At 41.8% G+C, this 24,988-nt stretch overlaps 7 protein-coding genes across 7 annotated transcripts; 5 read left to right on the forward strand and 2 right to left on the reverse strand.

The window, feature by feature from the left end:
• Positions 1–99: 99 nt before the first annotated feature.
• On the reverse strand, positions 100–1,036 carry BCR41DRAFT_348669 (hypothetical protein). The gene has a single exon (XM_022023339.1). The coding sequence runs from the start codon at positions 932–934 to the stop codon at positions 176–178; it is 759 nt and encodes a 252-aa protein (XP_021883863.1). The 5' UTR covers positions 935–1,036; the 3' UTR covers positions 100–175.
• A 3,993-nt stretch (positions 1,037–5,029) lies between these two features.
• BCR41DRAFT_368701 (mediator complex subunit 13 C-terminal-domain-containing protein) lies at positions 5,030–10,132 on the forward strand (the record flags this gene model as incomplete). Its single annotated transcript, XM_022026400.1, has 5 exons — positions 5,030–5,094; positions 5,188–5,455; positions 6,159–7,200; positions 7,305–7,814; positions 8,214–10,132. 5 exons carry the CDS (start codon positions 5,030–5,032, stop codon positions 10,130–10,132), a joined length of 3,804 nt encoding a protein of 1,267 aa, XP_021883864.1.
• Positions 10,133–10,187: 55 nt separating this feature from the next.
• Positions 10,188–11,239, reverse strand: BCR41DRAFT_420135 (hypothetical protein). Its single transcript, XM_022029854.1, has 3 exons — positions 11,077–11,239; positions 10,803–10,975; positions 10,188–10,702 (listed from the first exon to the last, which is right to left on the reverse strand). The coding sequence occupies exons 1-3, from the start codon at positions 11,144–11,146 to the stop codon at positions 10,286–10,288; spliced, it is 660 nt and encodes a 219-aa protein (XP_021883865.1). The 5' UTR covers positions 11,147–11,239; the 3' UTR covers positions 10,188–10,285.
• Positions 11,240–11,453: 214 nt separating this feature from the next.
• Positions 11,454–12,545, forward strand: BCR41DRAFT_235652 (hypothetical protein). The gene is made up of 4 exons (XM_022020103.1): positions 11,454–11,675; positions 11,819–11,895; positions 12,019–12,121; positions 12,253–12,545. The coding sequence occupies exons 1-4, from the start codon at positions 11,513–11,515 to the stop codon at positions 12,432–12,434; spliced, it is 525 nt and encodes a 174-aa protein (XP_021883866.1). The 5' UTR covers positions 11,454–11,512; the 3' UTR covers positions 12,435–12,545.
• Positions 12,266–14,446, forward strand: BCR41DRAFT_235629 (hypothetical protein). Its single transcript, XM_022020102.1, has 4 exons — positions 12,266–12,881; positions 12,981–13,034; positions 13,141–13,545; positions 13,697–14,446. Exons 1-4 carry the CDS (start codon positions 12,456–12,458, stop codon positions 14,387–14,389), a joined length of 1,578 nt encoding a protein of 525 aa, XP_021883867.1. The 5' UTR covers positions 12,266–12,455; the 3' UTR covers positions 14,390–14,446.
• A 928-nt stretch (positions 14,447–15,374) lies between these two features.
• On the forward strand, positions 15,375–18,351 carry BCR41DRAFT_301923 (secretory pathway protein Sec18; the record flags this gene model as incomplete). Its single annotated transcript, XM_022020643.1, has 7 exons — positions 15,375–15,499; positions 15,700–15,850; positions 15,995–16,069; positions 16,179–16,326; positions 16,449–16,548; positions 16,639–17,272; positions 17,377–18,351. 7 exons carry the CDS (start codon positions 15,375–15,377, stop codon positions 18,349–18,351), a joined length of 2,208 nt encoding a protein of 735 aa, XP_021883868.1.
• Positions 18,352–20,390: 2,039 nt separating this feature from the next.
• On the forward strand, positions 20,391–24,518 carry BCR41DRAFT_384704 (hypothetical protein; the record flags this gene model as incomplete). Its single annotated transcript, XM_022027604.1, has 3 exons — positions 20,391–20,911; positions 21,663–23,189; positions 23,304–24,518. Coding segments are annotated over exons 1-3 (3,243 nt in total), but the record flags the coding sequence as incomplete, so codon positions are not given.
• Between the last annotated feature and the right edge of the window lie 470 nt (positions 24,519–24,988).

The raw sequence follows: 24,988 nt of genomic DNA on the forward strand, positions 1-24,988 counted from the left end.
TACAAAATTTTGCTTGATTCATTGCCCATTGCTGCGAGAGAATGGTTCAACACTTTCATTTCATTTTCAATTATGCTCTGTTCATTCCATACTACCCAAGTCTGAATTTAGTGTCTTTAATACATATTTTTTGTTACAAGATTATTGTGATGTTGAGAATTCCTCTTCCTTCTTTTTACAGCTCATCTTTCTTGACTTCTGAGTCTTTCTTAGTTTCATCGCTATCCAATGCTTCCTGCTCCTTTGCCTTAGCTTCCGATTCCTTTGTGGTGATGGAAACTGAGACCTTGTAGCGTCCGTCCTCGCCAATGTCGGTAGGGTCGTCCTCACCTTCGGCCACTTGGGGTGGAGCTACGATCTCAAAGACCTCTGGCTTGTGATCTGGATTCTTGATTGCGAATCCCTCGATAACCTTTTCTTGATTTGTCTCAAAATCAATCCACTTGTCACATCCCTCGATTTTGCTGGAAGGCAAGAAGTTTTTCATGGTGTTGTTGTTGTGGACATAGGGGCATTCCTTGGAGCAATCGGCCTTCATCCAGAAGAGATCCTGGAATGCAACACAGACACAGCGCTCTTCCGTATCTGTCGCACCAGAAGGACGATAGTTAGCAGCATCAGAGTTGATGTCCTTGGGGCAGGCATGTGGGAAATGGTTGTGCATGGCCTTCTCGAGACAGGGCTGGCAATAGTTGGGATCAGGTCCTGCTGAAAGTTCGAAGGCAGTTCGCTCTTGGGGCGTCAAGGCACCTGAAACCAGCGAGGATGCTAAGGATGAAGCAACGATGATTGTCGTAGCGATAGAGAAACGCATAGCGGCTGAAACTAACGAGTTGTCGAGAAGAGAAGGATAGTTAAGGAAGAAGAAAAGAAGTGATAAGACAGAAATGTCTTTTTTAAATGTGGAATTGAAAACTAACGCGTTTTTATACATGTGCAGAAATGCTCTCTTTGCCCGCTCTTCGTGCCTTGAATAATGCACGCGTATGAGTGGGATGACACTTGTAGAAAGAATGGCATCGTCCCATGGAATGGTTCTGTTTGGTTAAAGTGTAAAAATTCGGATAGAAAAAACAGGCGCAGAGTGCTCTGCCTTTCAGAGGCTGACAACGCATACATTTTGTTTGTTGCACAGAACACCTGTTCGCCCAGTGAATTATTTTTTTTCAATAAAAATCTCACTCCACACGTTTATGCAAATGAAGGCACGCATACTCCTTCTCCACAAGTTGAGCTGGAAGGCTCATTGGACATTTAAATTTTTTTTTTTTTTTTTTTTTTTTTCCTTTTCTCCTCTTTAAAAAAATAAAAAAAAATAGAAAAATAAATAATGGAACTTCGATGTTTAATGAATTATTGTTGCAGTAAAATGTAAAAAAGATGAATGTTGGAAAGCAAAAGTCTAGAGGCAAAAATGTGCCATTTTGTGTTCACCCATTTTACCTTTTCGTATCAGAGTAAAGTTATGACAAACGGTTTCACCAAACAAAGAAAAACAATTCGTTGGTCTCCTAGTTTAGAGAGCTTATGATTGAAAAAAGCGGAGCCAAATACTGAACTCATAATAAATTTGTACATGCTCCACTCTGCCATGTGAAGGCTTTTTGCATTTCTCAGAACACAAGTGTTCATTAGGTTGTGGAGAAAACAATAAAAAAGCAAAACAAAAAAATCAACATAAACAGCGCTAATAAACAGTGCCTTAAGAACGGAGCAACAGGGCGATTGCCACGTCGAAATAAAAATGTGTATTACATGCTGGTGCAACAAAGGAACAAATTACATTGGTGTTCTGTATATTATTGTTCACTATAGTTCCATACACATAGTCAATTGCCATTAGTAATGACAAAGCACAATAGAGATGAGCTAAAGTCACTTGTTCAGGTCTATACCTTTCTCATTTGTTGTTTAACCCATTTGTCAGTATAAAACTATGCTTGCCGCGTCTAGAACTCGCTGCTTCGTTTCTTTGATACAAATTCACGTTAAAAATTAATCGCCTTGAAACTAGAAGCGGTGTATATATTTTTATATTTTTCTATCCACCAATGGATCTTTACATGATAGACATACGAATGGAATAGGGTCCCCCCTTTTTGATAGCATATTGATTATGCTCAGTTAACCCTGGACAGTCAATTATAAATTAGTCTGTAAATGCAAATGCATCTCCACAACAGTCCTTCTCTTCGCCTAATTGCCCCTGCTTGAAGGGTTGTAAACCAAGGACAGTAGAAACATCGCGCGTTTGACCTCCTCATCTCCAACAGTCGTTTGCGCGTCTCATCTACTATCCCTTTGACTGTGTCACGTTTTTTGAGCAACTACATACTTTGTGATTACAGACATTCTCATCAAACATTCACCAAATTACTCATACTCACGCATACACCATAAAAAAAAACTTTTTTCTTTACTTGTACATTCTACTCCTTGATTCACTCTTTAATCCTTTATTCACATTCATATAAATCCTATAATGCTTCATGATAACTTCCCCACTAATATATTTTCAATTGTAAGCATGAGTGCCCTGTTTTTTTTTTTTTTTTTTTTTTTTTTCAATTTGTAATGGTCATGCAAATAACCCGAAACTGATGCTGATCAAATTTTATTGTCATGGATGACATCGGAGGCAATCTAGTCAGAACTCTCGTCGTTTGGATACACGCGCTATTCTTACACCTATTCGACACGACGGTTTGCACGGCAACTCAACGTGGACAATAAGGCAAAGAGATTTCAATCAGGAAGAGCTTCATCACATCACAGGAGTACACGTTCTCGTGGTGACAATCATGATGGGGACAGTGATCTTCCTACGACAACAACAATTCATCAGGGGCCTGATCCACTTTTGGCAGCATATGTCAGCTTATTGAACGCAAAAATACCATGTCATTGGCGATACATAGAGCCTGAAGCCAAGGAGCATGAACAATCCTCAGGATCGTCGAAGAAGAAAACAAGCAACTTGTCTTTAGAACTCTGGGTCTTTTGGCTCAATGACCAGTCATTGTTACGGAATCATGGCCTGGAGAATCTCAAAGGTAAAGATTAATATGATTCCAGTGATGACTGTAAAGGACATGGTCCTCTCGCCAGTGGATGGAGAGAGGGCTTTCAATTTTACAAATATGAATATAGTTTTTTCATTTAAAAAAAACAGTTTGTCTGATCTGCTTTGATGAACATACTTTGCTGGAACCTTATTGCTATGAATTTGTTCATTTTATTTTTATATTTTGTTTTTTTAACCTATATGATTACTGCGATTAGAATGTCAGTCAGGGATTATGACATGGGACTCACTTCTACAGTGCTGTACATCACGATCAAATGCTTCGTCTTCATCGTCAGAGCAAGTCGATAGTAGCCAGGAATATGAGATGTTTATTTGTGGGCTTCAAAATGTCTTGGATCGGTATGTATGGCACGCAATTAGGCTTGAGGATGACATTTCTAAAAAGCTATTGGGCACATTAGGATCGACAACCATGCGTTGTTTTTGGCATTATCCAAAGCAAAAGCAAAAGCAAAAGCAAAAGCAAAAGCAAAAGCAAAAGCAAAAGCAAAAGCAAAAGCAACAGCAAAAGCAAAAGCATAATCAAAAGCAAAAAAAAAAAAAAAAAAGAACCTACTACTTATAACGCGTGTGATTCCTTGCTATTAGGGGGATGATCACCAAAGGTGGGTATCGTTTGGGCAAGTCATACGTTTTCCCAACATCATTGCAGTCAAAACTCGACGCCTCAATCCTCCCGAGTTTTCCCAAGATATCTTCCACGTATGTATCAGTCATACCAATCCTTTGAGCTGCTGTTTTATCAGATCACAAGAAGTTTAAGCACAACATTTAACATGCATCTCGACACACTGATAGAACAATGTTGTCATGTACAATGACCATGTATCTTTCTTCGTCCAACCTTATTTTCCAGCCGACCTTTCAATACCATCGACTTCGTATTCTAACTCCACTAGATCTGGACGCACGCCAATCATCAGAAAAAAACTTGTCAGGTATGATTCCTATACGAAGGTAGTCTGAAGGAAGAGGAAAAAAAATTCAAGTTCCTGCTTTTTTCTATCACTACTAACTTCGCTTCTTATTTTTATTTCTTATTTCTTATCCCCGCCTTAATTCAAAATGATAGTTGTACTAAGTCCACATGGTACACGTGGTGTGTTAAAAATACAGGAAATGGCAGAGTTCACCGAAGAACAAATTCAACAATGCTTAGAGGACTGGGCTGATATATTCGGGATAAACCAGGATGTCATCAACAGTATTTCACATTCATTACCACGTCTTGTACCTATCAGTATAACATGTGGAAAGAATGAAGTGTTGCTTCAATACCCAACTGAACGCGTGTTTGTCCCAGTATCATGCAAGGAGTCTCCAAGCGATGTAGGACAGCTAGATGGGCTGGGATCACGGAATCTTGGATTTATTGAGGACTTGGGAGCCAAATTTGCTCTTTGGTCGTGGCAGGAGAAGACTCGAAATGCGATTACATCGCCCGCTGTGCCGAAGCTGGTCCAGTCAATGTCTGAGCATGCCCCTGTATTAGCAGAGCCTAGAAACAGGCTTAAAGCCGGTTCATCTGCATGGCAGCAACAACAACATCAGCTGCAACAACAGCAACTACAGCAACAGCAACAACAACAGCAGCAACAACAGCAGCAATCCTCTTTCTTGCAGCAGCAACAGGATGCACTTGTTAAACGCGCGACGAACGATACAAATCGCATCGATTATTGGTCATATATAGATCCTTATGCCTACCTTACCTCCATTGTGCTTAACTCCTGTGCCAACATAGAACCAAAAAGTGCAGACTCGCCTTCTGCAATAGACAATCAGATATCCGTAGTTACCTCTTCAGCACCAAACAAACTCATAAAGACGAAAGCGGCACCTACTTCCAGAGTCAGTGGACCAGCAGAGGCTAGTGGCTGGATACGGAAAGAACCAAAGAGGGGAGCATTAACCTCTCCGAAATCCTACCATGTTGACTCTATGGACCAATCAGAAGGATCTCAGACAGTATGGAATAATGTATCGATTCAAGGATCTGATATCGGGTAAGAGTCCTATGCATATAATATTCATACTCTTGCTAATTTAGGTGTTTTGGAAATGTATTAATATGACAGTTGAGATGATAATATATTTAGGTCAAGCTTCGGCAACACTACTCAATTCAACAGCGGTCCCGGTAATGAAGGCAATACAACAAGCAACTCAGTGCAGGTAGACAATCAAGTAGCGAATGCAGTCGCTAGTAATGCTTCCTATCAACTCTCGATCGACATGCAAAACGACAACTCTGATATGATGTCGGGACTCATGGATATGAACTCAATGCTTGGCTTATATGGAGGTGCTGATGATTTAGGTGACTGGGATGAGGTTACCAAGGATGACTTTAGTTTCTTTGATGAGGTGGGTTTCCTGTAAAATTCAAATATATAGTGTTCATGTGGTCAGTATCGACATATTGTTACTAATACCATTTGTATCATAATCCTTGACCTTTTAGCAACCTCGGAGCGTTGCTCCTGTAAATACCATGCCATTGGCGACAGCTTCTGCATTTGATTCTCAGAGTAGTATACCCATGACATCTACAGCAGCGACAGCAGTTTCAACAGCGTCGGCAATCGGAGTTAGCAACGGACTTATGAATGCACTCTCGGATATAGGAGATACTTTTGAGAACATGATGACAACGAGTCCACTGAACGATGACAGTCTTTTTGCAAATATGGAGCTTGATTTGAGTGGCTTTACGCAACCAACGCTGCCAGCAGGCACTTTTTTGTCATTAGGGACAACAGCTGTTTCGTCTACAACAATGTCTGGTTCGGGGGATCACTTCATTGCGAACCAACTTGGACAAGACGTTGGAGTGTTAACTCCTGCGTCTCAAGGAACTACCTTGGACAAGGATCTGAGCAAACACTCTATTCAAATGCAACAGAGCTCATCTTTAACCATGCACTTGCCAACGACGGAGCAATCACCGACGAAGAGGCCCTCAATCCTTGTGGAGCATATTCATCCGCCCATTCACAGTTACATACCCTCATCGTTTTCACCGCTTAAGATTATTGGGGACTACTTTGTTGATGACTCAAAATACCAGGCCGGAGGCCGATATGTTTATAGACGCCTTTACAAATGCAGGAGATCATCTATTCCTAACCCTTTTAACCAACAACGTCGCCCGTCTAGAATGTTGCCGTTCTATCAACCAGGGAAAGATCAAGAGTGGATTATGCCTGCAAAGAAGGAAAAACCAAGGAAAACAAAGTCAAGGATGTTTTCTATCAGTTTCAACTGGAATTCTGTCAAATGGCAAGATCAAGCCTCAAAGCTTGAGACGATCAAGCAAAATAAAAGCACATCCGAAAAAGCTACAGCTGGCAACATACCTACAGTCTCTGCGACAGCCTGGGGAATATCCACACTATCACTACAGCAGCCAGCGAAACGTAAAATGGAGGAATCGAGTAGTAGTGATAGTGACAGCGACTCTACTTCAACATGGTCCGAGGAAAGTGATGATGATACTGCTGTCGAGCCGAACAGGCCTGCGTTTGGGAAGCTGTCTAGGCGATTTTATCTCTACGACGGCAACGGCCATGCTAATGCTATACGCAATAGTAATGGCATCAATAAAGAGGCACAGGAACCATGGAGTGCCCGAGGGATTAATTCTGCAAAGTTCACCAACGCGGTCCTGACTCAGTCGCTCGATCAAAGTGTTGGAGGGGCGCTTCTAGGGCTGAGAACTTCCTCGACTACACATACACAGGCTCGAGGGGTTACACCGTCTTTAGCTCGGCTCGATAGGATAGCTCCATTTTACGAACACCAGCGATCTAAACCGTGGTCATCAGCAGAGGCTTATCATGCAGAGGTCGAGTTTGATACGCCTTTTACACCTGCAGTTTTATCAGCGGCTCCACCAGCTCTTGTGGACGAGCCGCTCGTAGTTCAGGATTCACTTGCTTCAGAGTATTTCTTGGAGGCAGTCAAGACACTATGTGAACAGGCTGTGATGGGTGACTATCCGTTTGCAGGGTCGAATGAGGTCACTGGTACAAGTGGAGAGATCTCTGAGGGGGAGAGTTTCCATGTGATGCTAGCACGTAGGAAAGCGATGAGTGAGTTGCTCCGTACGGGTAAGATTCATTAGCTCCTTTTGTCAATTATTGATATCTAGAATTACTCGGCATTACTCGTTCTTAAAAAAAAAAAATTTTTTTTTAACAATTATATATCACAGGCATTGCTACAGTCCCAGCATTAGGAGACGAGTCGTTCAGAAACATTATGGAAATGAAGTCATTTATCTTTGAATTGTTTGATCATTTGCGTGGCAACCAGTCAGAGAACACAGTTGCTCTTCCAATACCTTCAGACGCCTCTCAGGATATGACGATGAGCATGGCAACGATTCATGGGCATCATCACCACTCTAGTCAAAACAATATTTCGCCGCCAGTCGTTATGAAAGGACCATTGACTTTGTTCCAATACTTTTCACTAGCAGAAGCTCAGCAGATGCCATCAAAGTATGGGAAATATCCAGTGAAGAAGAAGAAACCAGCTGAACCATCACTTGTGCAGCTACAGCCCCCAGATATTGTTGTAGGTCATAATGAAGAATGGCTTGAAGCAGCGCCAACCATTCTACGGTTTTGGGAGAAACTTAGTCTTGAGCCCTATTCTGCTAAAAAAAATATATCGTACTTTGTGGTCTATCCGGAAGGTGATGAAATGGAGAGCAGTGTCAGTAAGTTCTGGAGGGAACTCAGTGTTGTTTTTGAGACATCGCTGCTGGGGAAGCACCAGCCAGGAGCGCTGCAGGACTACAAAAAGCCAGGACTCATCCCCATCTCGCTTCTACCGCCCATATCAGGAGAATCCATGGAAGCTCGTCAGGTCCGAAGCTATATAGATGGCTGTCAGCGTCTGGGCTCAATTTTAGGTGCGAGTTCATTGCGACGAGACATTCATGTGGTTGTATATATGGTCAATCCATTCTCTCATGGAGCAAGCTACTTTGATCTTTGCCGATGCTTCTCGATCATGAAGACTCAATTTCGGACAGCAGCGATGGGGTCACTTCTGACGCCTTCAGAGCAGCGGCGGGAGCGTCTTGTTTTACAGATAGTTCCCATCCAACATATAGTTTATCCTTCTACCTTTGGAGGGTACTTGCGTTTTGGGCTACGAGACATTGCTTTTACTGTTTATACAAAGTGCAAGCTGTTCCTTGAGCGACCAACATATTCTGAGGGTATAATGGCTCAAATCAATTCATATGCGCCTTCCTTTGCTCTTGCCAGGACTACACCAGTCATGATCCAATATGATGTCAACCTGAAGCCAAATTCGACTCCAAAGCCTCCCGCGACAATGCATGTTGGGTATGGCTTCAGTTTGGATGGTCGATGGCTTGTATGTGTATGGACAGATCATCGAGGCGAAATGCTAGAGCACATGGCGCTAGATATGATGGATAGTTCGGCTCGTCTCTTAACCATAGCACAGCCTAAGGGTGGACAGGGATTACTATCAAATTATTTGCACGAAATATGGACTAGGACACTTGTTTATAAGAAGCGTGGATCATTTAGCTGGAAAACCATTGTCTGTAAACTAGGATTGATGACACGTGTAGAGTTACAGGAATGGGCACGTTTGGTATGTGATGACAATGATACAGCAATCACAGCGGTCAACATTGATTCTCCTTTGAGGATGTATCCTCATAGTCGCGGGGCGGAGTATTTATCGTCCAACATGACTTCAGGTGTAAATGGATCCAATACCCCGATCATTTTAGGGATAGGACAGACAGGGGCTTCAGTAATAGGCGCTGGACCAATGGGTCTCAATACTACAAATCCAACAGCCACATTGACACCTGATGTCTCTACAGCGCCCGCAACACCGAGTAACTCAGGAGTGACTGGTCTAGGCATCGTTGGGACTGGTAGCAACCCAAGTGGAACTACTGCTGGGACATCGAGTACTATGAGTGGAGCAAATCGATTGTCGGGCAGCGAAGTTCTGGAGAACAGTGTTGGACAAGTATATGCCATGATTCTAAACCATCGTATCCCTTTGATTGTATCGCACGAAGAGACTGCTTTTAGAATCCCTGCTTTGGCACAATCAGGGTTAAGCACCTTGCGAACTGAGTCTGGAAATGAATTTAGACGTTCACCTGAAGAGTCGAAAGGCGATATAAGCACTGAAGATGACCTTTTGCGTGAACACATTGGTGCAGACTTGAGCATGAACCAGAATCAGAATCAGAATCAGAGTCAAAGTCAAGATATCAAAACGCACCTCAAGATGAAAGTAGAGGAACTTGATCAACAGTGGCAACAGAAAGAGCTGAGAAAGGAAATGGACCAAGATACGAAAGCACCATCGACTCGATTGAGCTTGCCACTCAGCGATAACGATGTGATCTTACCGCTGTCAACAGGATATCTGATCCAGGTTCCGACTCAAGCTAATTCTGTCATGCGTGAAAAGCATTCACTTGAGGCTTTAGGTATCGAGGTTCATCTGCTGCATCTCCAGCGTACAACGTCACCATTGGGGCCTGCCTCTGCTCCTGCTAGTGCGACCAACACACCTATACCAAGCGTATCCACTGGGACGCTTTTGTCCAACTATAATGCGAACCTGCCATACCAACAGTCATCACCATCATATCACCTTCCACGTCATAGTGCGGTAGCCAACACCAATACCTCAGTATCAGGTCAACCATATAGATCACCCTCATTCGCGTCTATACAATATCCAGGGTCACCGCTTGTTGGCTCATCGCCATCATCAACCCTCCCTGGAGGTCATTCTCAACAGCCGCATCAGCAACAGCAGCAACAACAACAAACAAGCACTAATAATGGTGTAGGTGCAACAACAATCGAAACAGCTACAGCGGCAAACACAACACGGGAAATTTTGAAGCAATTTCATGCGCTTTCGCACTTGTCTATGTCACCAGTACAAACCAATTGCTTACCACACCATCTAATTTTGGTCGAACGCTTAACACGTGTACTCTTACTTGTCCAGGACGCTTAGAGCCATTGTATCTATAAATTTTTTATATCTTTAATTATTAAAAAAAAAAAGTAGACCTTACTTTTATTATCAATGCTATTTTTCTTGGATATGTGATATTATTCAGGCTTCCTTTTGATTGACATTCTAACTCTCTGACTTTAACATCACAAATCAAGGTTCGATTGTACTTGTAGGATGGAACTTTTCGTATTGGCCCTTCCATTGAGGCAAAGCCTTGATGGTCTGTTCCAATTTCCGAATGGGGCTTTTCTCGTCCAATTTGATACCAAACATACTCAAGAGTCGGACCCAATTGAGCATAACGAGGTCAGGATAGGAGAGTGTATTACCAAAATAATGGCCATTATTGCCATTTTTGTTTAGCCAACGCTCATGTGAGGACAAGAAGTTGGGGAGAGCTTTGACATTAAATTCTGAGGCAGAGTCGGCAATCTGTTCATGGATTGGAATAGAGGAAGCGAAGCAATAAACGTAGAGTTCCATGTATATATTGAACGCGACAGATTTGTAGGTGGCGGCTTCCTGAGGCGTTGAACCGAGTAAGCCAAACTTTTCAGCGAGATAATGCTATTTTCATTTTGATGCCGCAATAATTAGCAATAGTTAGGTTTTTTTATAAAAAAAATAATTTCTATTTGTCAAGCCGTAGTTACATTGCATGAGTTACCTCGATAGCGAGGGACTCTGCCAATTCAAAGGTGGTGCCATCAGTACGATGTTCGACTAGAACGGGCAAATGACCAAACGGGAATGCAGATTTGTCGGCAGCGACTTGATCCATAGTGATGAATTCGTTTTTATAGTTTGCGCCTGCCAAATGAAGGAGGACTCGGATGACACCTTAAAAAAAAAGGAAAGAAAGGTCGGACAATATTCACTTTGTTATTAGAGTCCAGGACTCGCTAATGAACCATATTTTTCATATTTGATCGTAAATGTACCTGCGCGACCCATCAAGTTCATATACTTGACGACATAAGTTGAATTGTCATTGGGTTCAAGGAATGGCATGTTTTATAATATAGATCTACTGGCTTCTAGTCTCCAGATCTTATAGGGGTTTGTGTTGGCTTGAGTGAAAGAGGAAGTTGTTGGTGATGATTGTGGGAACAAGCAAAAACAAGCGGTATTTATATGATGGAATATCGTCAATTGACGAGGCTTCTCTCTTTGTGATTGGTCAGGGACAAGAGCACCAAAGTGTCAACAACAATGACTGAAAGTGCGGCGTGCTGGAGTATGCCAACGCGACTGAAGGAAATAAAACTTTATTTCAAGGCAACGCGCTATGTTCTGGACTGTCACCTGATTTTACATCATCTCTTCCTTTAAAGTCTTGCTGACCCTTCTTATCCTGACCAGAATAAAGTCCATATCATGGACGTCTATACTACCAGGAGAGTTGCCGTATCGGTTGCGGTTATCGCCACTGCAGTATTAGTTGTCCGGACTCTTGCTTCTTCAGCCACAGAAAATTCTGGTACTGGTCGAGCTTCGAAGCGAAAAAGCAACAAAGCGAGGGCAACAAGGACAAAAAATGGTATAAATCTACAAGAAAGTTCATGTCGAAACGAATTGTCTGATGTATGAATGTTATGCATAATACATGTCGTATTGATTTGAAGCATGCATGACGATCGCATCGGTGGACGAAATTCATGTTCTGGATAATTCACTCTTTAGTAGCTGAGTTTTCACCCCAGTATGTCACAGGTCTAGTCAACGTTGGGAACACCTGCTTTATGAATGCGGTTGTTCAGGTTAGCTCAATATTTTTTTTTTTTTTTATTTTTTTTTTTTTTGGTTAACTGTTACCTATTACCCATTACCCGTGGAGAACAGAGCAAAATAATATTGACCACCATCTGGTTATTCTCGAACAGGCATTAGCGTCTTTACCATCATTAAGAACCTATCTTGAAGCGCGGAAGGACATGGGACATGCGGAAGATTCAATAACACTGGCACTTTGGGAGACTGTTGACTGTAATGCATATTCACAGAAAAAACTATAAACCATGAGTTGCAACATTTATGAAGAGGAGTAGAAAAGTGGCTGGCTAACAAATTGTCGTATCTGCGTTATTGTTGCTCTTTTTTTTTTTATTTTGCCACAGTACTTAACACGATGCACAGGCACCCAACGGTAAAACGGCTCATTAGGATGGTGAACACTGTCAAATCAAAGGCTGCACATGTCCTGACAAGTCAGCAGCAGGTATTGCTTTTATACACCATCAAATACTTCGATAGCTTCCAGTGCATTTTAAAACTTGACCAGTCACTCGTTGGAAATTAACCTGAAAAGAGCATTGATTATATGACAAAGGATGCGCAAGAGCTATTTCAAATATTATCGTCTCAGCTATCCGAAGAAAGAGAAAAGCTAGATCACTTGGGAACCCTTTCTTTATTCGATCAGACAGCCATGAGCGATATTTTGAATCCACCTTCGTCACCGCCTTTAGGGGCGAGGCACAAACGCTCCTTATCTGTCATATCGTCATCACTTTCCTTGTCTCAATTAAAGCCTCTGGCAAATGAATTAAATGGGGAGTCTGCGCCTTCGTCAGAAGGCGAAGGTATAGATAACAGGAGCAACGAGACTAAAGATAAAGAGGAGCCTCTTGCCATGATAGCTAGTTTACTATTGGATGGGAGAGAACAAGAGAAGTTTAATCGAGCCAAGAGTCCATTCATGGGTCTACTTGCAAGCAGGGTCTCGTGTGTCGAATGCGGTTATACAGTGAGTTTTTAATTCATGCCAAAGAAACTTGAGACAATACGATAAAAAGGGCTTGAGCACCTTTTATTTATTCGATACACCAACAATTGAATATATTAGGCAGCAATTCGGCACTCGACCTTTGATAATCTGTCATTGACAGTTCCTCTTCAGGTAAAATAATAAATGAAGTCATTGGAATGCACATGTTTATATCCCTAAGAACAATATAGGATTGAAAGGTTTACAGTAAAGCTGTATTTTAAACCATTCATCATAGTACTCGTGTAGCCTTGATGATTGCTTAAATGCATTCATTCACCTGGATACAATCACGGATTTCAACTGCCGGAAATGCAGTATACTAGCAGCAAGCAGGGATCTGCAACGAAAGATTGAGCAAAAGAAGCGAACATTAGCAGAGAGTCAGGAACAACGAAACAGACAAAGAAAAGAAGAAACGAATGAAAAGAATTTGGCCGATGATCATGACCAAAGTGTGAAAGAGGTTATGGATGAATCCTCTTATTCAGAGCCACAATCTGAACTTGGCATGGATCGTCAACCTCTTGCCACGAAGGAGCCTGAGGAACGACAAAATCAGTCCGAAATTAGCCTTGAGGAGCTGGAGCAATGGAAAAAAAAACTTGACCAATGCCTTGCCAACAATATTGAGATGGATTTGGTAACAGCTCTTTTTTTTAGAAAAAAAAAAAAAAAAAAAAAAAAAAAATCCAAATAACGTTTGTCTCTTTAATATCCTTTCTAATACTGGTTATACTTTTTTTTTTTTTTTTTTTTTTTTTAATACTCAAAACATTCTCACATTTCCCTAGTCACCCTTAGAGTTGGCCGCCGTACGTTCCAAAAATACGACAAAGCACTCTATGATTGCAAAGCCGCCTCAGGCGCTGTGTCTGCATCTGAACCGATCTATGTTTACAGCGTCAGGCCAATTGGCCAAGAACCCATGCAAGGTCATTTTTGGAGAACGCCTTGACTTCACTAGATTTACAACCTCAGGATATCTCACTACTGTTGCAACTAAGAGCATGTCGAGGCGAGGTTCAAATTCAAGCATTTCCATCAACCATGGACAGTTTAATAATGGATCAAATGGATATATGGCTGACATGAGCCTCGGACTTGCCTCAGGAACAAGTGCTAGACCGGGAATATTTGCAAGGCGAGGAAGTATAGGGCTCTATTCTTTATCTTCATCAACATCATCATGCAATGAGTACGATAGTCCAGAAACCAAGTTAAATGGTCAGAGACAAGGGAGTTGGGACAAAGACATGGATGCCAGCGTTGATGACAGTGTGATATATTGTCTCTGGGCAGTGATTGTTCACATGGGAAGCCATAACTCGGGTCACTTTGTCACATATCGGCGGATTCCATCTTTAACAAAGACTAAATCTTTAAGTAAATGGTGGAGGATCTCGGACGAAGATGTGCAGATAGTCGATTGGTCAACTGTCAAGACTGTAGAAGCATACATGCTCTTTTTTGAAAAGGAACCCTAAATATATATATACATATATGAATCGTAGAATGTATAGTCAACCGTGCAATATGTTTGGAGATATACCAAGCAATATCATCTTCACGAACAACTTGTTTGCTTTTGCAGTTACGTTCACTTAGAAGTCATAGGTATCTCATTATTGAACGTAGAACTCACTAGGAAGTGTCGTTGAAGGCAAGTAAAGTATGGCATAATATCGTGCCATAACCATTTAGCATTTATCCTAAAGCCGAGCGACCAATATAGCATTCATGCCTCATCCGTCTATGCTCATAGAAAAAATAAGGGCTTATATTACTGCCATCTTTTTTAATACATGGCTTTGCCCAGAGAAATGAAAAAAGAAAAATGGTCAAGCTTGTCTCTTATTATGGCAGTTATCATCATGATCATCAGGACTTGTGTTTGTCAGCCTTTGTAGATTGTGTGTCGGATTGTAGACACTACGACTCTCGTTCCTTCCTTGGACTGTCTAATTTTAATTAGATTTGACACGTTGCATGGCAAGCTCTTCTTTCCTCTCAGTGCAGTTTAAAAGAAAACGTGTGCCTGTTGCATCTCTTCATCTCATCTTTCATTGTTCATCAATTACCACCATCCTCATTATCCCCGGAGGGCAGGCAATAATAACAACAGCACTAACAACTAAACACTCCGCTAGAACTGCTTCAGCCGGGCAAAATCAAACATACCTAATGAACAACTACCCTAACGACCGCGGGTACAACACCTCACCCAATCCCATGGGAGGTCAGGGACCGAGAATGCCTCCCCGTCCGAGTGGACCCATTTCGAACAACGCTAGTGGCGCTGCTGGTGGGGCTACTGGAGGTCCAGGCTCATATCAACCCAAGACTTCATATGGTGCAGCACCTGACAGCCATGGATCTTATACCCACCAAAACTCGTATGGACAGCCTGCGCCACGTCAGCAACAGTCGCATCAGAACCAGCCTGCTTTCCAACCCCAGCCATCAAAGAGGATGAGAGCTGTCAAGACGTCGCACGAGCGTTATGCTTTAACCAACTACGTTGTGGCCAATGCCCAAGATTTTTCATCTCATACTCGCTATATCTTGGTCGAGCATCAGTTTGTGTTTTCAATCAAGTATGTAAGACAAAGAAAAATGAGGGACTTCATCAATGCTTTCAGTTGCTATTATTATTATTATTTCCTTGGTACACGATGTTATTACTTGAAGAAAGAACAATAGCGCTCTTGTTACTTTCATATGAGCGGCATATTACTGTCCACGTGTATTTACAAGAATATCTTTTTTAATATTATTATTGACATATTTGATCTAGTTTTGAGGATGGCTTTCCAGTAGGATGTTTAGGATTCAGTAACTTGCAGCGCAAATGGATCAACACACCACTTAATAAGGAAATTGATGTCCAACCGTTTGATCCGAGCTTGGATGGACATGATGTTTATCTCTCGACCCTTGAAGTTGAGGTAATGCTATAATGCTTGTAATCTTTGTTGTAATTATAATTGCATATCATTGCTTTTTTTTTTTTTTTTTTTTTTTTTTTTTTTGCCTGACGTCTTATTGACTGAAGTATTATGTTTCATACATCCTATCATTCTTTCATTCAGGTCGCATTGATGGTGAAGAACAATGAATTCCGAGGCGAGTTCGATGCGAAGGAGATGTCACGTCAGTTCATTAGTGTAAGTATTTGGCCAGTCTTTAGTTTCTTTAAGTGCCACTATCGTGAAAAAAAAAAAAAAAAAAAAAAAAAAAAAATACTAAGTTTTATGATCGATGACTTGAATGTAGGTTTTCAATAATCAAGTTTTATCAATTGAGCAAGCTTTGGTGCAGGATTTCCAGGAGGTTAGGTTGATCATGGTGCCTAAGAAGGTTGAGCTTGTTGGCTCGGATGCACTTATGAATGGTTTACGTGGACCAGATGGACAGGAAATCCGTGAGTGCATGTTCCTTCCATGAAAAAAAAAAAAAAAAAAAAAGTACGAGTGTTGCTCATCCAATGGGATCGCTAATCAACTTCTATAATGGCTTTCCTTTATTCTATATTTATGAAATCAGAGGGACGAACTGGTTTCCGTGGAGTGTTAACCCAGCAGACTCAAATTCAGTTTGTGAGGGCTCAAGACTCAAATATTAAACTTCGAGGTGCGGCCAGAAAGTAAGTTTTGGTACTCTATAGTTTATGGGGAGCACTAAAGAAAAAAAAATTATAACAAAACTAATGTCTTCTAACTACTACCCTACGTAGCAAGCCTGCAGTTACTCTCATCCAGCCTGATTTCAAGTTTGAGGATATGGGCATTGGTGGATTGGATAAGGAATTTAGCAACATGTTCCGTCGTGCCTTCGCCTCCCGCATTTTCCCACCATCAATTGTGGAAAAGATGGGTATCCAGCACGTGAAGGGTATCTTGCTGTATGGTCCTCCAGGTACTGGAAAAACATTGATGGCTCGTGAGATTGGCAAGATGTTAAACGGTCGTGAGCCGAAGATTGTGAACGGGCCTGAGGTGCTGTCTAAATTTGTGGGCCAGTCTGAGGAGAACATCCGAAAACTGTTCATTGACGCTGAAAATGAATACAAGGATAAAGGCGAGGATTCGAGTTTACATATCATTATCTTTGATGAATTGGATGCGATCTGCAAACAGCGTGGATCCAAGAACGACAACACAGGTGTAGGAGACTCGGTTGTGAATCAGCTTTTGGCAAAGATGGATGGCGTAGAGCAGTTGAATAATATTTTAATTATCGGTATGACCAACAGGAAGGATATGATCGATGAGGCCTTGTTGCGTCCAGGACGTATGGAAGTCCACATGGAAATTGGATTACCAGATGAGCATGGTCGACTTCAGATTCTGAAGATTCACACTCACAAGGTAATTTTTTTTATTTTTATTTATTTATTTTTTTTTTTTGAGCGGGTGTTTGCTGTTGCTCTATTATTTATATATTTATTATGTGTCATTTATATCTTATATAGGCTATGCAAAATAACTTGCTTGCCTCGGACGTCGATTTGGTTGAGTTGGCGGCATTGACCAAGAACTTTACAGGAGCAGAGATCAATGGTCTTGTTAAATCAGCCACATCGTTTGCATTCAACCGTCATGTCAAGGTTGGGACACTGGCTGGTACAACAGGCGATCTTGAGAACATGAAGATTCAACGTGCGGACTTTTTAGGCGCTTTGGAAGAAGTCCACGCAGCTTTTGGATCATCTGAAGAGGAACTTGATGCTTGCATCACCAACGGCATCATCCATTTCTCGCCTCAGATCGACAGAATCCTCAAAGAGGGTCAGCTTCGTGTAGAGCAAGTGCAGCACTCTGATCGCACACCTCTTGTCAGTTTATTGCTTCATGGTCCTCCTGGCGCAGGAAAGACGGCATTGGCAGCAACAATTGCTATAGAATCACAGTTCCCATTCATTAAGCTGATTTCTCCTGAGACCATGATTGGTATGAGTGAGATACAAAAAGTAAATGCTATCCACAGAGTCTTCCAAGATTCGTACAAGTCACCATTGAGTGTGATTGTGATGGATGATATTGAGCGTTTGTTAGATTACACTCCAATTGGCTCACGCTTCTCCAACACAGTCTTACAGGCCCTTGCAGTGCTACTGAAGAAACAACCACCCAAGGGCAGGAGATTACTTGTTTTGACAACGACAACGAGACGACATGTGCTGGAGGAGATGGACCTGATGGATTCATTTTCATCTGAGCTATATGTGGAGAATTTGAGGACGCTGGAGGAAGTGAATTTTGTGGTAAAGGATCTGCAACTGTTCAAATCAGACGATGAACGTCGGACTGCTATGGCTACGCTTGCCAAGAGTGGCATTGAGTCCAAACTTTCAATCAGTGTCAAGAAGTTGCTGATGACCATTGAAAAAGCACGTCAAGACAATGATTTGGTTGGTCGTTTCGTGAGCGACATGAGCATTTTTTAAAAAAAAAAAAAAAAAATTGCAAATATCCTTGATCTTGAATTTGAGAATAAGATTTTTTGCGACCATTTTTGGTCACAATTTGAGTAGTTTTTTAAATGTGCTTTGTACGCAAAATAATATAGCTTTTTTTTTATTATTTTATTTGGTGTGATATTCCTCAAAACAACTCTGTTTTACTTTCAAGCAAAGAGGAACCTTACATGTAGCGCATGTCCATTCTGACCGCAAGGTGGACTTCTTGCCTTTCCTAAGGCCCTAAATCCTGCAGTTTTCACACGGTATCCTACTCTTAACATCCCTGTCATCACTTTCTTTGGTTCTTATTTGGAAATGAAACCTTGGTAGATGTCGATGGGGCTTGGAAGAGAGTTTTTAGTAATGTATGAGCCTTTTGATATCTTGAAAGTAGCCTCCGGGGACTCATCACTTTCTAGGCTCCTCTTTGAATTCCTTTGCTCGATAACAACTTGAGACTTAGATAATGATAAAAGTTGGTTTACACAATTTAGGCGAAATTGGCAATGTATATTATTATCATTATTATTTTTTGATCTGTTCCTGGTACACATGAATTGACGATACGTGTATCTAATAATCACAAGAAGAGCAGCATCCAAGAACGACTGGACCCCATCTGTACACTATAGTATTGGCGAAGTTGAACTGCGATATTAACCCCACCCAAAGTGACAAATTGTGAAAGCGAAATCGAGTTTCCGTCGTGATTGCGGGTGATACTAACATCTATTCCCTCATCAAATATTGTGGGAAATGGCACGAAGGCCTAGCGGTATGAAAGCGTAGAAAAGTAGCACTTTTATTGTTTGTCTCTCTCAGTATGACATTAAATGACCCTGGAAGGCATGAAGGCATAGTTTCAATTTAAATAAACCATTCTCATTCTCGAATGAATGTGAAAAAATGACTTCATAGTCTGGTCGTCGCATTAAAAATTGCGGTCGCAAATCAGGATACAGGACACATGTCGGCTCCCACGTGGCATTGATTGGCTAGATGGAATAGATCAAAGAATAGATTACTAAAAAAAAAAAAAAAAAAAAAAAAAAAAAAGGTAAAAATATATATATATTAAAATAAAAATAAGATTATAATTGATGAGTTATGCAGGTGTAAAACCGGTGCCATGCATGTTTACTCGTCTATTATCCGAGCGAAAATCCATTTCGAAATAGCATTGACGGATTACCAACTATTAATAAACAGCATAGCATCAAACAGAATCATTTTCGCTCACAACTCGCTCATCAAAGTCCCACCTTCAACATTTACATCCACATCCAAAGCACGACCCCAATCTCCCAATCTCCCAATCTCCACGTTGAACATATTGAGCATATTGAGCATATTTAAAAAAAAGCCAAGTATAAGGAGAGATGAAAGGAAAACACGGAGGTACACCAATTTATATCATGAAGGAAAGAGCGAACGGGTACGTGGTGCATGCAAAACAAGCAATAAAAACAGGGGACAGTGTGTTTAACAGGAAGTTGTGCAAAAAAAAAAAAAAAAAAAAAACTGGGCTCCCAAAGTTATTGGCTTATTGAATGTGGCATTTTAGACCAAGCATTGGGCATATTTTGAGATTGGGCATTGGGCACTGGGCATTGGACATTATAGTGTGCATCAAGCATTGGGCCACAATCCAATTCTGTTTATTTTGTTCTGACCGAACAAGTCCCCGACGACGAACGACGTGGGGCATGATAAAGCTGACCGTTACCTTTCTCCTTTTTTATCGTTGATGCCACTGTTTGCCTTCTTTGATGTCAATTCTTCTCACGCGATAAATTCAGGTCAAGGGTTCTTTTTAAAAAAAAAAAAAAAAAAAAAATACCTATTGTTTATTCCTCAACGCTCATTGCTCATTCAGGTCGCATTCATCTTTCATTCTCATTCATTTGGAAGAAGAAGAAAAAAAAAACGCGGCTCTCATATAAATGCTCTTTCTAATATAGTTAGATGATCTTTGACAAAAAACACTAATCTTCACTTAAAAAAAAAAAAAAAAAAAAAAAAATGCAAAAGCAAGAGGAACTAATGTTGAGTCGGCGCCAAAGGATACTTTCATCTATCTCCCACTACATCCCATTGCACATTGTCCTGAATCGACCAACAGGGGTGTCCTTTTCTATTACAGCCCTAAAATCCATAACGATCGAACGGTTGGCCCGTCAGATCGAAGCGGAATATGCATTTTTGATTGAACGAGAAGTAGGCCATTCTCATTTTCCAGTGATAGAGTGTGGTGCGTTATTTGATCACATTGAGTCACCTTTGCCATCATCATTTCCATCACCATCACGAAGAAGAAGAAGGAGTGGAAGTGCAAGAAAAGGGAGGCTAACAAGTCAAGAAGGAAGGGTGACGGAGGATGGAGAGGACTATGGAGGCTACGAAGACAGTGTGGACAACAATGAATTATATGAGACGGATGAACGAGAAGAAGCCGAGTCCCGAGGAGTGCAACTCAGGTTCACAGACAAGATAGAGGATGTATTGGATAGGAACAGTACTGTTCATGTTGTAAACATTGATCAAGGTAAAGTAAAAGCAAAAGTAGGAGTAGAGACAGGTTTGATTGGATATCACAAACGGGACGACGCACGCGTCTTTCAATTGTGATACGCGCATTTCCTTTGTTTCTTATTAGGCTTGACAATTTTATCACACAACCGTATTTATATATTTTCTATTCTACTGTTGTTCAAGCGGATGGTTGTGAGCAAATAACATTAACAGATGGATACCAACACAATACACGCGAACACACGTTTGTAAACATTCATGACTTTTAATTGGAGATTGATGGCAATCTGGAAGGATTTAATTTGATGGTACCGATTAATTGATGGCAAAAAAAAAAAAAAAAAAGAAAAAGTTCTACAAAAAGAAGTACATGAGAGAATACAATACTAAAAACGTGGAGAGAAGAAAAAATAAGATGCCACGCTAGCAACAATTGGGAAGCCCCACCATCTAAACATATCATGCATACATCTGCATGGTCACAAATAAAAAGAACTCTAATCACAACCATGGACTTTTGTTGGTGTAGAAGAAACAATTGCATACCAAAACCATTACATTGCCTTGTAATGATGTCTCAAATCACATACCAAGCAATGGTCAATCCAAAAGTCGGATATTAACTTTTTATTCTTCCTTCATTCGCTCTTCACATATTCTATTTTCTCTCCTTCCTTCTTTTCTTCTTTCTCTCCTGCGCTTTTTGCCCTTTTTCATCTTTTCTGTCTTATATTGCTCACACTCCGAATCTATTCGGAGAAAAGGCCTTGGATTGGGACGCAAGCTATCACTAAGAGATCTCATTTTGGCCGTTCATCAAGAAACCGCTACAGATCAGAGCCTCACACAGCCGCATCCTCCTGCTCCTTCTATCTCTTCTACACCATCATTGATATCGTCGTCTCTATCTCATTTTAACACTCAAAACACCAACAATACCTCGGCATCTTCATCTCCTCTAAACATCGATCTACACCCTTATACTACCACTACCGTCACTGCCATCACTACTGCCTCTCACAGAAGTAAATCCGGGATAACTTCAAACCGATCAGCAGTCCCTGTCATAGGGGCCTCAACGTCTTCTACTCAAATCTTGTCAGAGTCTCCAAAAGACTATATCAGTTATTCAACAAACATCTCTCGTTTGGATCCTCAATCGTTAGACTCGCCGATGGCACTCAGAACAACACATCAGGCGTTTAATATTGGCTTACAACCAGGATTGGATACGAGGGCGTCAACTGAAACCACTGATACAATCATCACCTTGCTCACATCGCCCTGCGTCCCTTCGATACCCCTATCTCCCAGGCAAGTAGCGGCGACGGCAGGCTCCAAGGACACTATGGAAGGACCTTCATCACCACTCATACCATCTCTCCCACCAGTAGTTCCTCCTAAAGACAACAAGCGTATTGATTATGATTCATGGCATCGAGCGTCAGAGTACTCAAGTAAAACTGACGTGACGACTACGCCAAATTGTGGCGATCAAAAACATAAACACAGCAATAGTAGTAACCACAACAGCAACAATACATTTCGACCCTTAACTCGCCCATACTCGCGGCCTCGAGGCACAGGCATCCTATTGAATCTTGAATCGTCCTTAAACGATACACTGTTTCAAGAGATACTGCATAACAAGATTGCACTTGATCACTTCCGTCAGTTTTGTTTCCAAGAATATTCGATTGAGAATCTACTTTTTTGGATGGATGTGGAGCTATTTGCAAAACCAAGCCTAGAACTGTTAGAAATGGACCGGAAGAGGAGGAGGATAGATGAACAGCAGAAACAACTACTGCAACGAGAAAACCGAGGCGTTCAAGGTGCTGACATAGCCCTGAAAGAAGATAATCCTTGCACCGTAGATGAAAATAATGAAAATAACAATGGTGATGACGATAGTGAGGGATGGCAAGCAGAAGCAGGGCATTTTGCAGTGCAACATGCTCGGTACATTTACTTGACTTATATTGATTCATGCGGTCCACTCCAAGTTAACCTGAGCGACGAGAGTCGGTCAGATATTCCATGGCCGATCTTGGATTATCAGCCATCTCAATCATATGACATTAACAAATCCGCCAAGGGCCATAAGACAAAGCATCACGTAAAAGATGAAAGCGACGACGTTGAAGAAAACGAGGTCATTGGGTGGCCTGTAGACCGCCACATGTTTGATAGCGCACAGGAGCACACGTATCAATTGATGAAAGGCCATACTCTTGTCCGTTTTGAAGAGAGCGCTCTATGGAAAATGGTCGAGAAGATCAAGAGAGAACGTAGGTTTTTTTTTTTTTTTTTCCCCTCCTTTAATGCAATATTTGTTAGAATGCTTGCTACTATAACATGAGGCTAAGCTTAGTGCTCGGTAAACTTAATGTTGCAACTGTTAGAGCCAGATGTGTATGCGAAGGCAAGTATCCCAGGGCCTCTTAACTCATGCTACCGCCCTGACCCCTCTGTCATCCTCTCGACTGTCTCTCGTTCAAAATCACGTCGACCCACTGCAAACCCTGCAACCCTATATAACTGGAATAACTCAACATCTGATCTTGATCGGTGGCGAGATAAAGAAGAGGCCCTTGCTTTAACGATGAGTCAATATTTTGGCCCTATTCCTGCATCAATTCTTCGCCCTGGAACAGTGATCCTGGGCCTAGGAAGAGACGAAGATGGCGATTTGGAAAATGAACTAGATGACTTTGATGTCTGCGAGGAGCTGGCTCATGGTCATGGTCATGTTCCTTCGGTCGGGTATGGATCAAGCGGCTGCCGCAGCAGCTTTAGTAAATCACTAGGTGCAAAGAGGAGCAGGTTTGCAAAGCGACTCGGTGGCCATCGCCCCAATAGGCGCAGCAAGGACTTATGGAATGCGGATGATGAGTCAACAGATATCTACAACAACGATGCTACTACCGGAATCGACGCTATTGAAAATGGCAGGCGTACAACCCGCTGGATGGTGGCAGGGTATTTTAACGATCAGTACCGGCTTACGGCTGCACAGAGGAAGAGACTTTTGAGAAGGAATAATAAGTTGACCAAGTTCTTTGGAACTCGCGTAGATGGAGCATTGCGGCCTGCTGAATTTTCGGAAGATGCACAGAAAACTATTATATCTGAATCTGCCTCTGCATTTACGTTTGATCAACATGGGCGTGGGCCAAGCGGAGCAGATCTGGCATCATTATTTTCAGGGCCACCGCCTCACTTGACTTATGCGCTATCATCTTCAACGATCCATGACATGAGCAAGGGCAAAGCTAAAAAGAGCATTGGTAGAAAAAGCAAACACACCATGGCGAAAAGGAATGCCCTGGAGACCAATGGAGCCAGCCGTAGTGAAGTGCTGTTGCTTCTTCCTGGAGCAGGTGGTCATAAAGCTACCAATAGAGGCAACATTAGAACTAACCGGTCGAAGTCCGCGGCCATCCTGCAAATGTTCAAGAAGGCTACGAGCGATTTAGGAGAAGATATCAAGACCAATGGTTATAGATCATTCAACTCGTCTTCACTATCCCATGACTCTATGGATACTCAAAGATCTCCAGTCTCTTCAAAATATTCAAAGGTCAGTAGCAGGAAGCCAAGTAGTAACGAGGATGGAGGTATAGGACGCTTTAGCTCCGCGACAGCTCCTGAGACGCTTCAATGCCGACGCATTTTCGCTCATCCACATCCGCTCTGGAGTGGTTCTCTTTCGGACCAGGAAGGGTTTGGTTCTACAACACCTGGGTACCGTCGCGGGCTATCAATTCTCAGCATTGGGACTAATAATAATAATGTCAGCGGGAATGGGAGCAGCAGTAAATCGCCAACAAGTCCGACAAGCACGTTGAACATGACTGCATCATTTTCTCAATTTCAAGACAGAATTATTGATCGTCAGTCGATGACAACGAGGCGCAAGAAGGCCGACAAGCTCTCGATGTTCTTTGGGGCTCAGCTGACTACTCACGAATTATCATCGCAATTGCCGATGGACCATACGGAATTCGGTCTCGACAATACCATCTTTAATGACAACCAACATTCAGAGGAACGCAAAGTTGAAAACAAAGTACGTTACAGACGCCCC

This window comes from Lobosporangium transversale (assembly GCF_002105155.1).
Source record: "Lobosporangium transversale strain NRRL 3116 chromosome Unknown BCR41scaffold_8, whole genome shotgun sequence".
Lineage (NCBI taxonomy): Eukaryota > Fungi > Mortierellomycota > Mortierellomycetes > Mortierellales > Mortierellaceae > Lobosporangium > Lobosporangium transversale.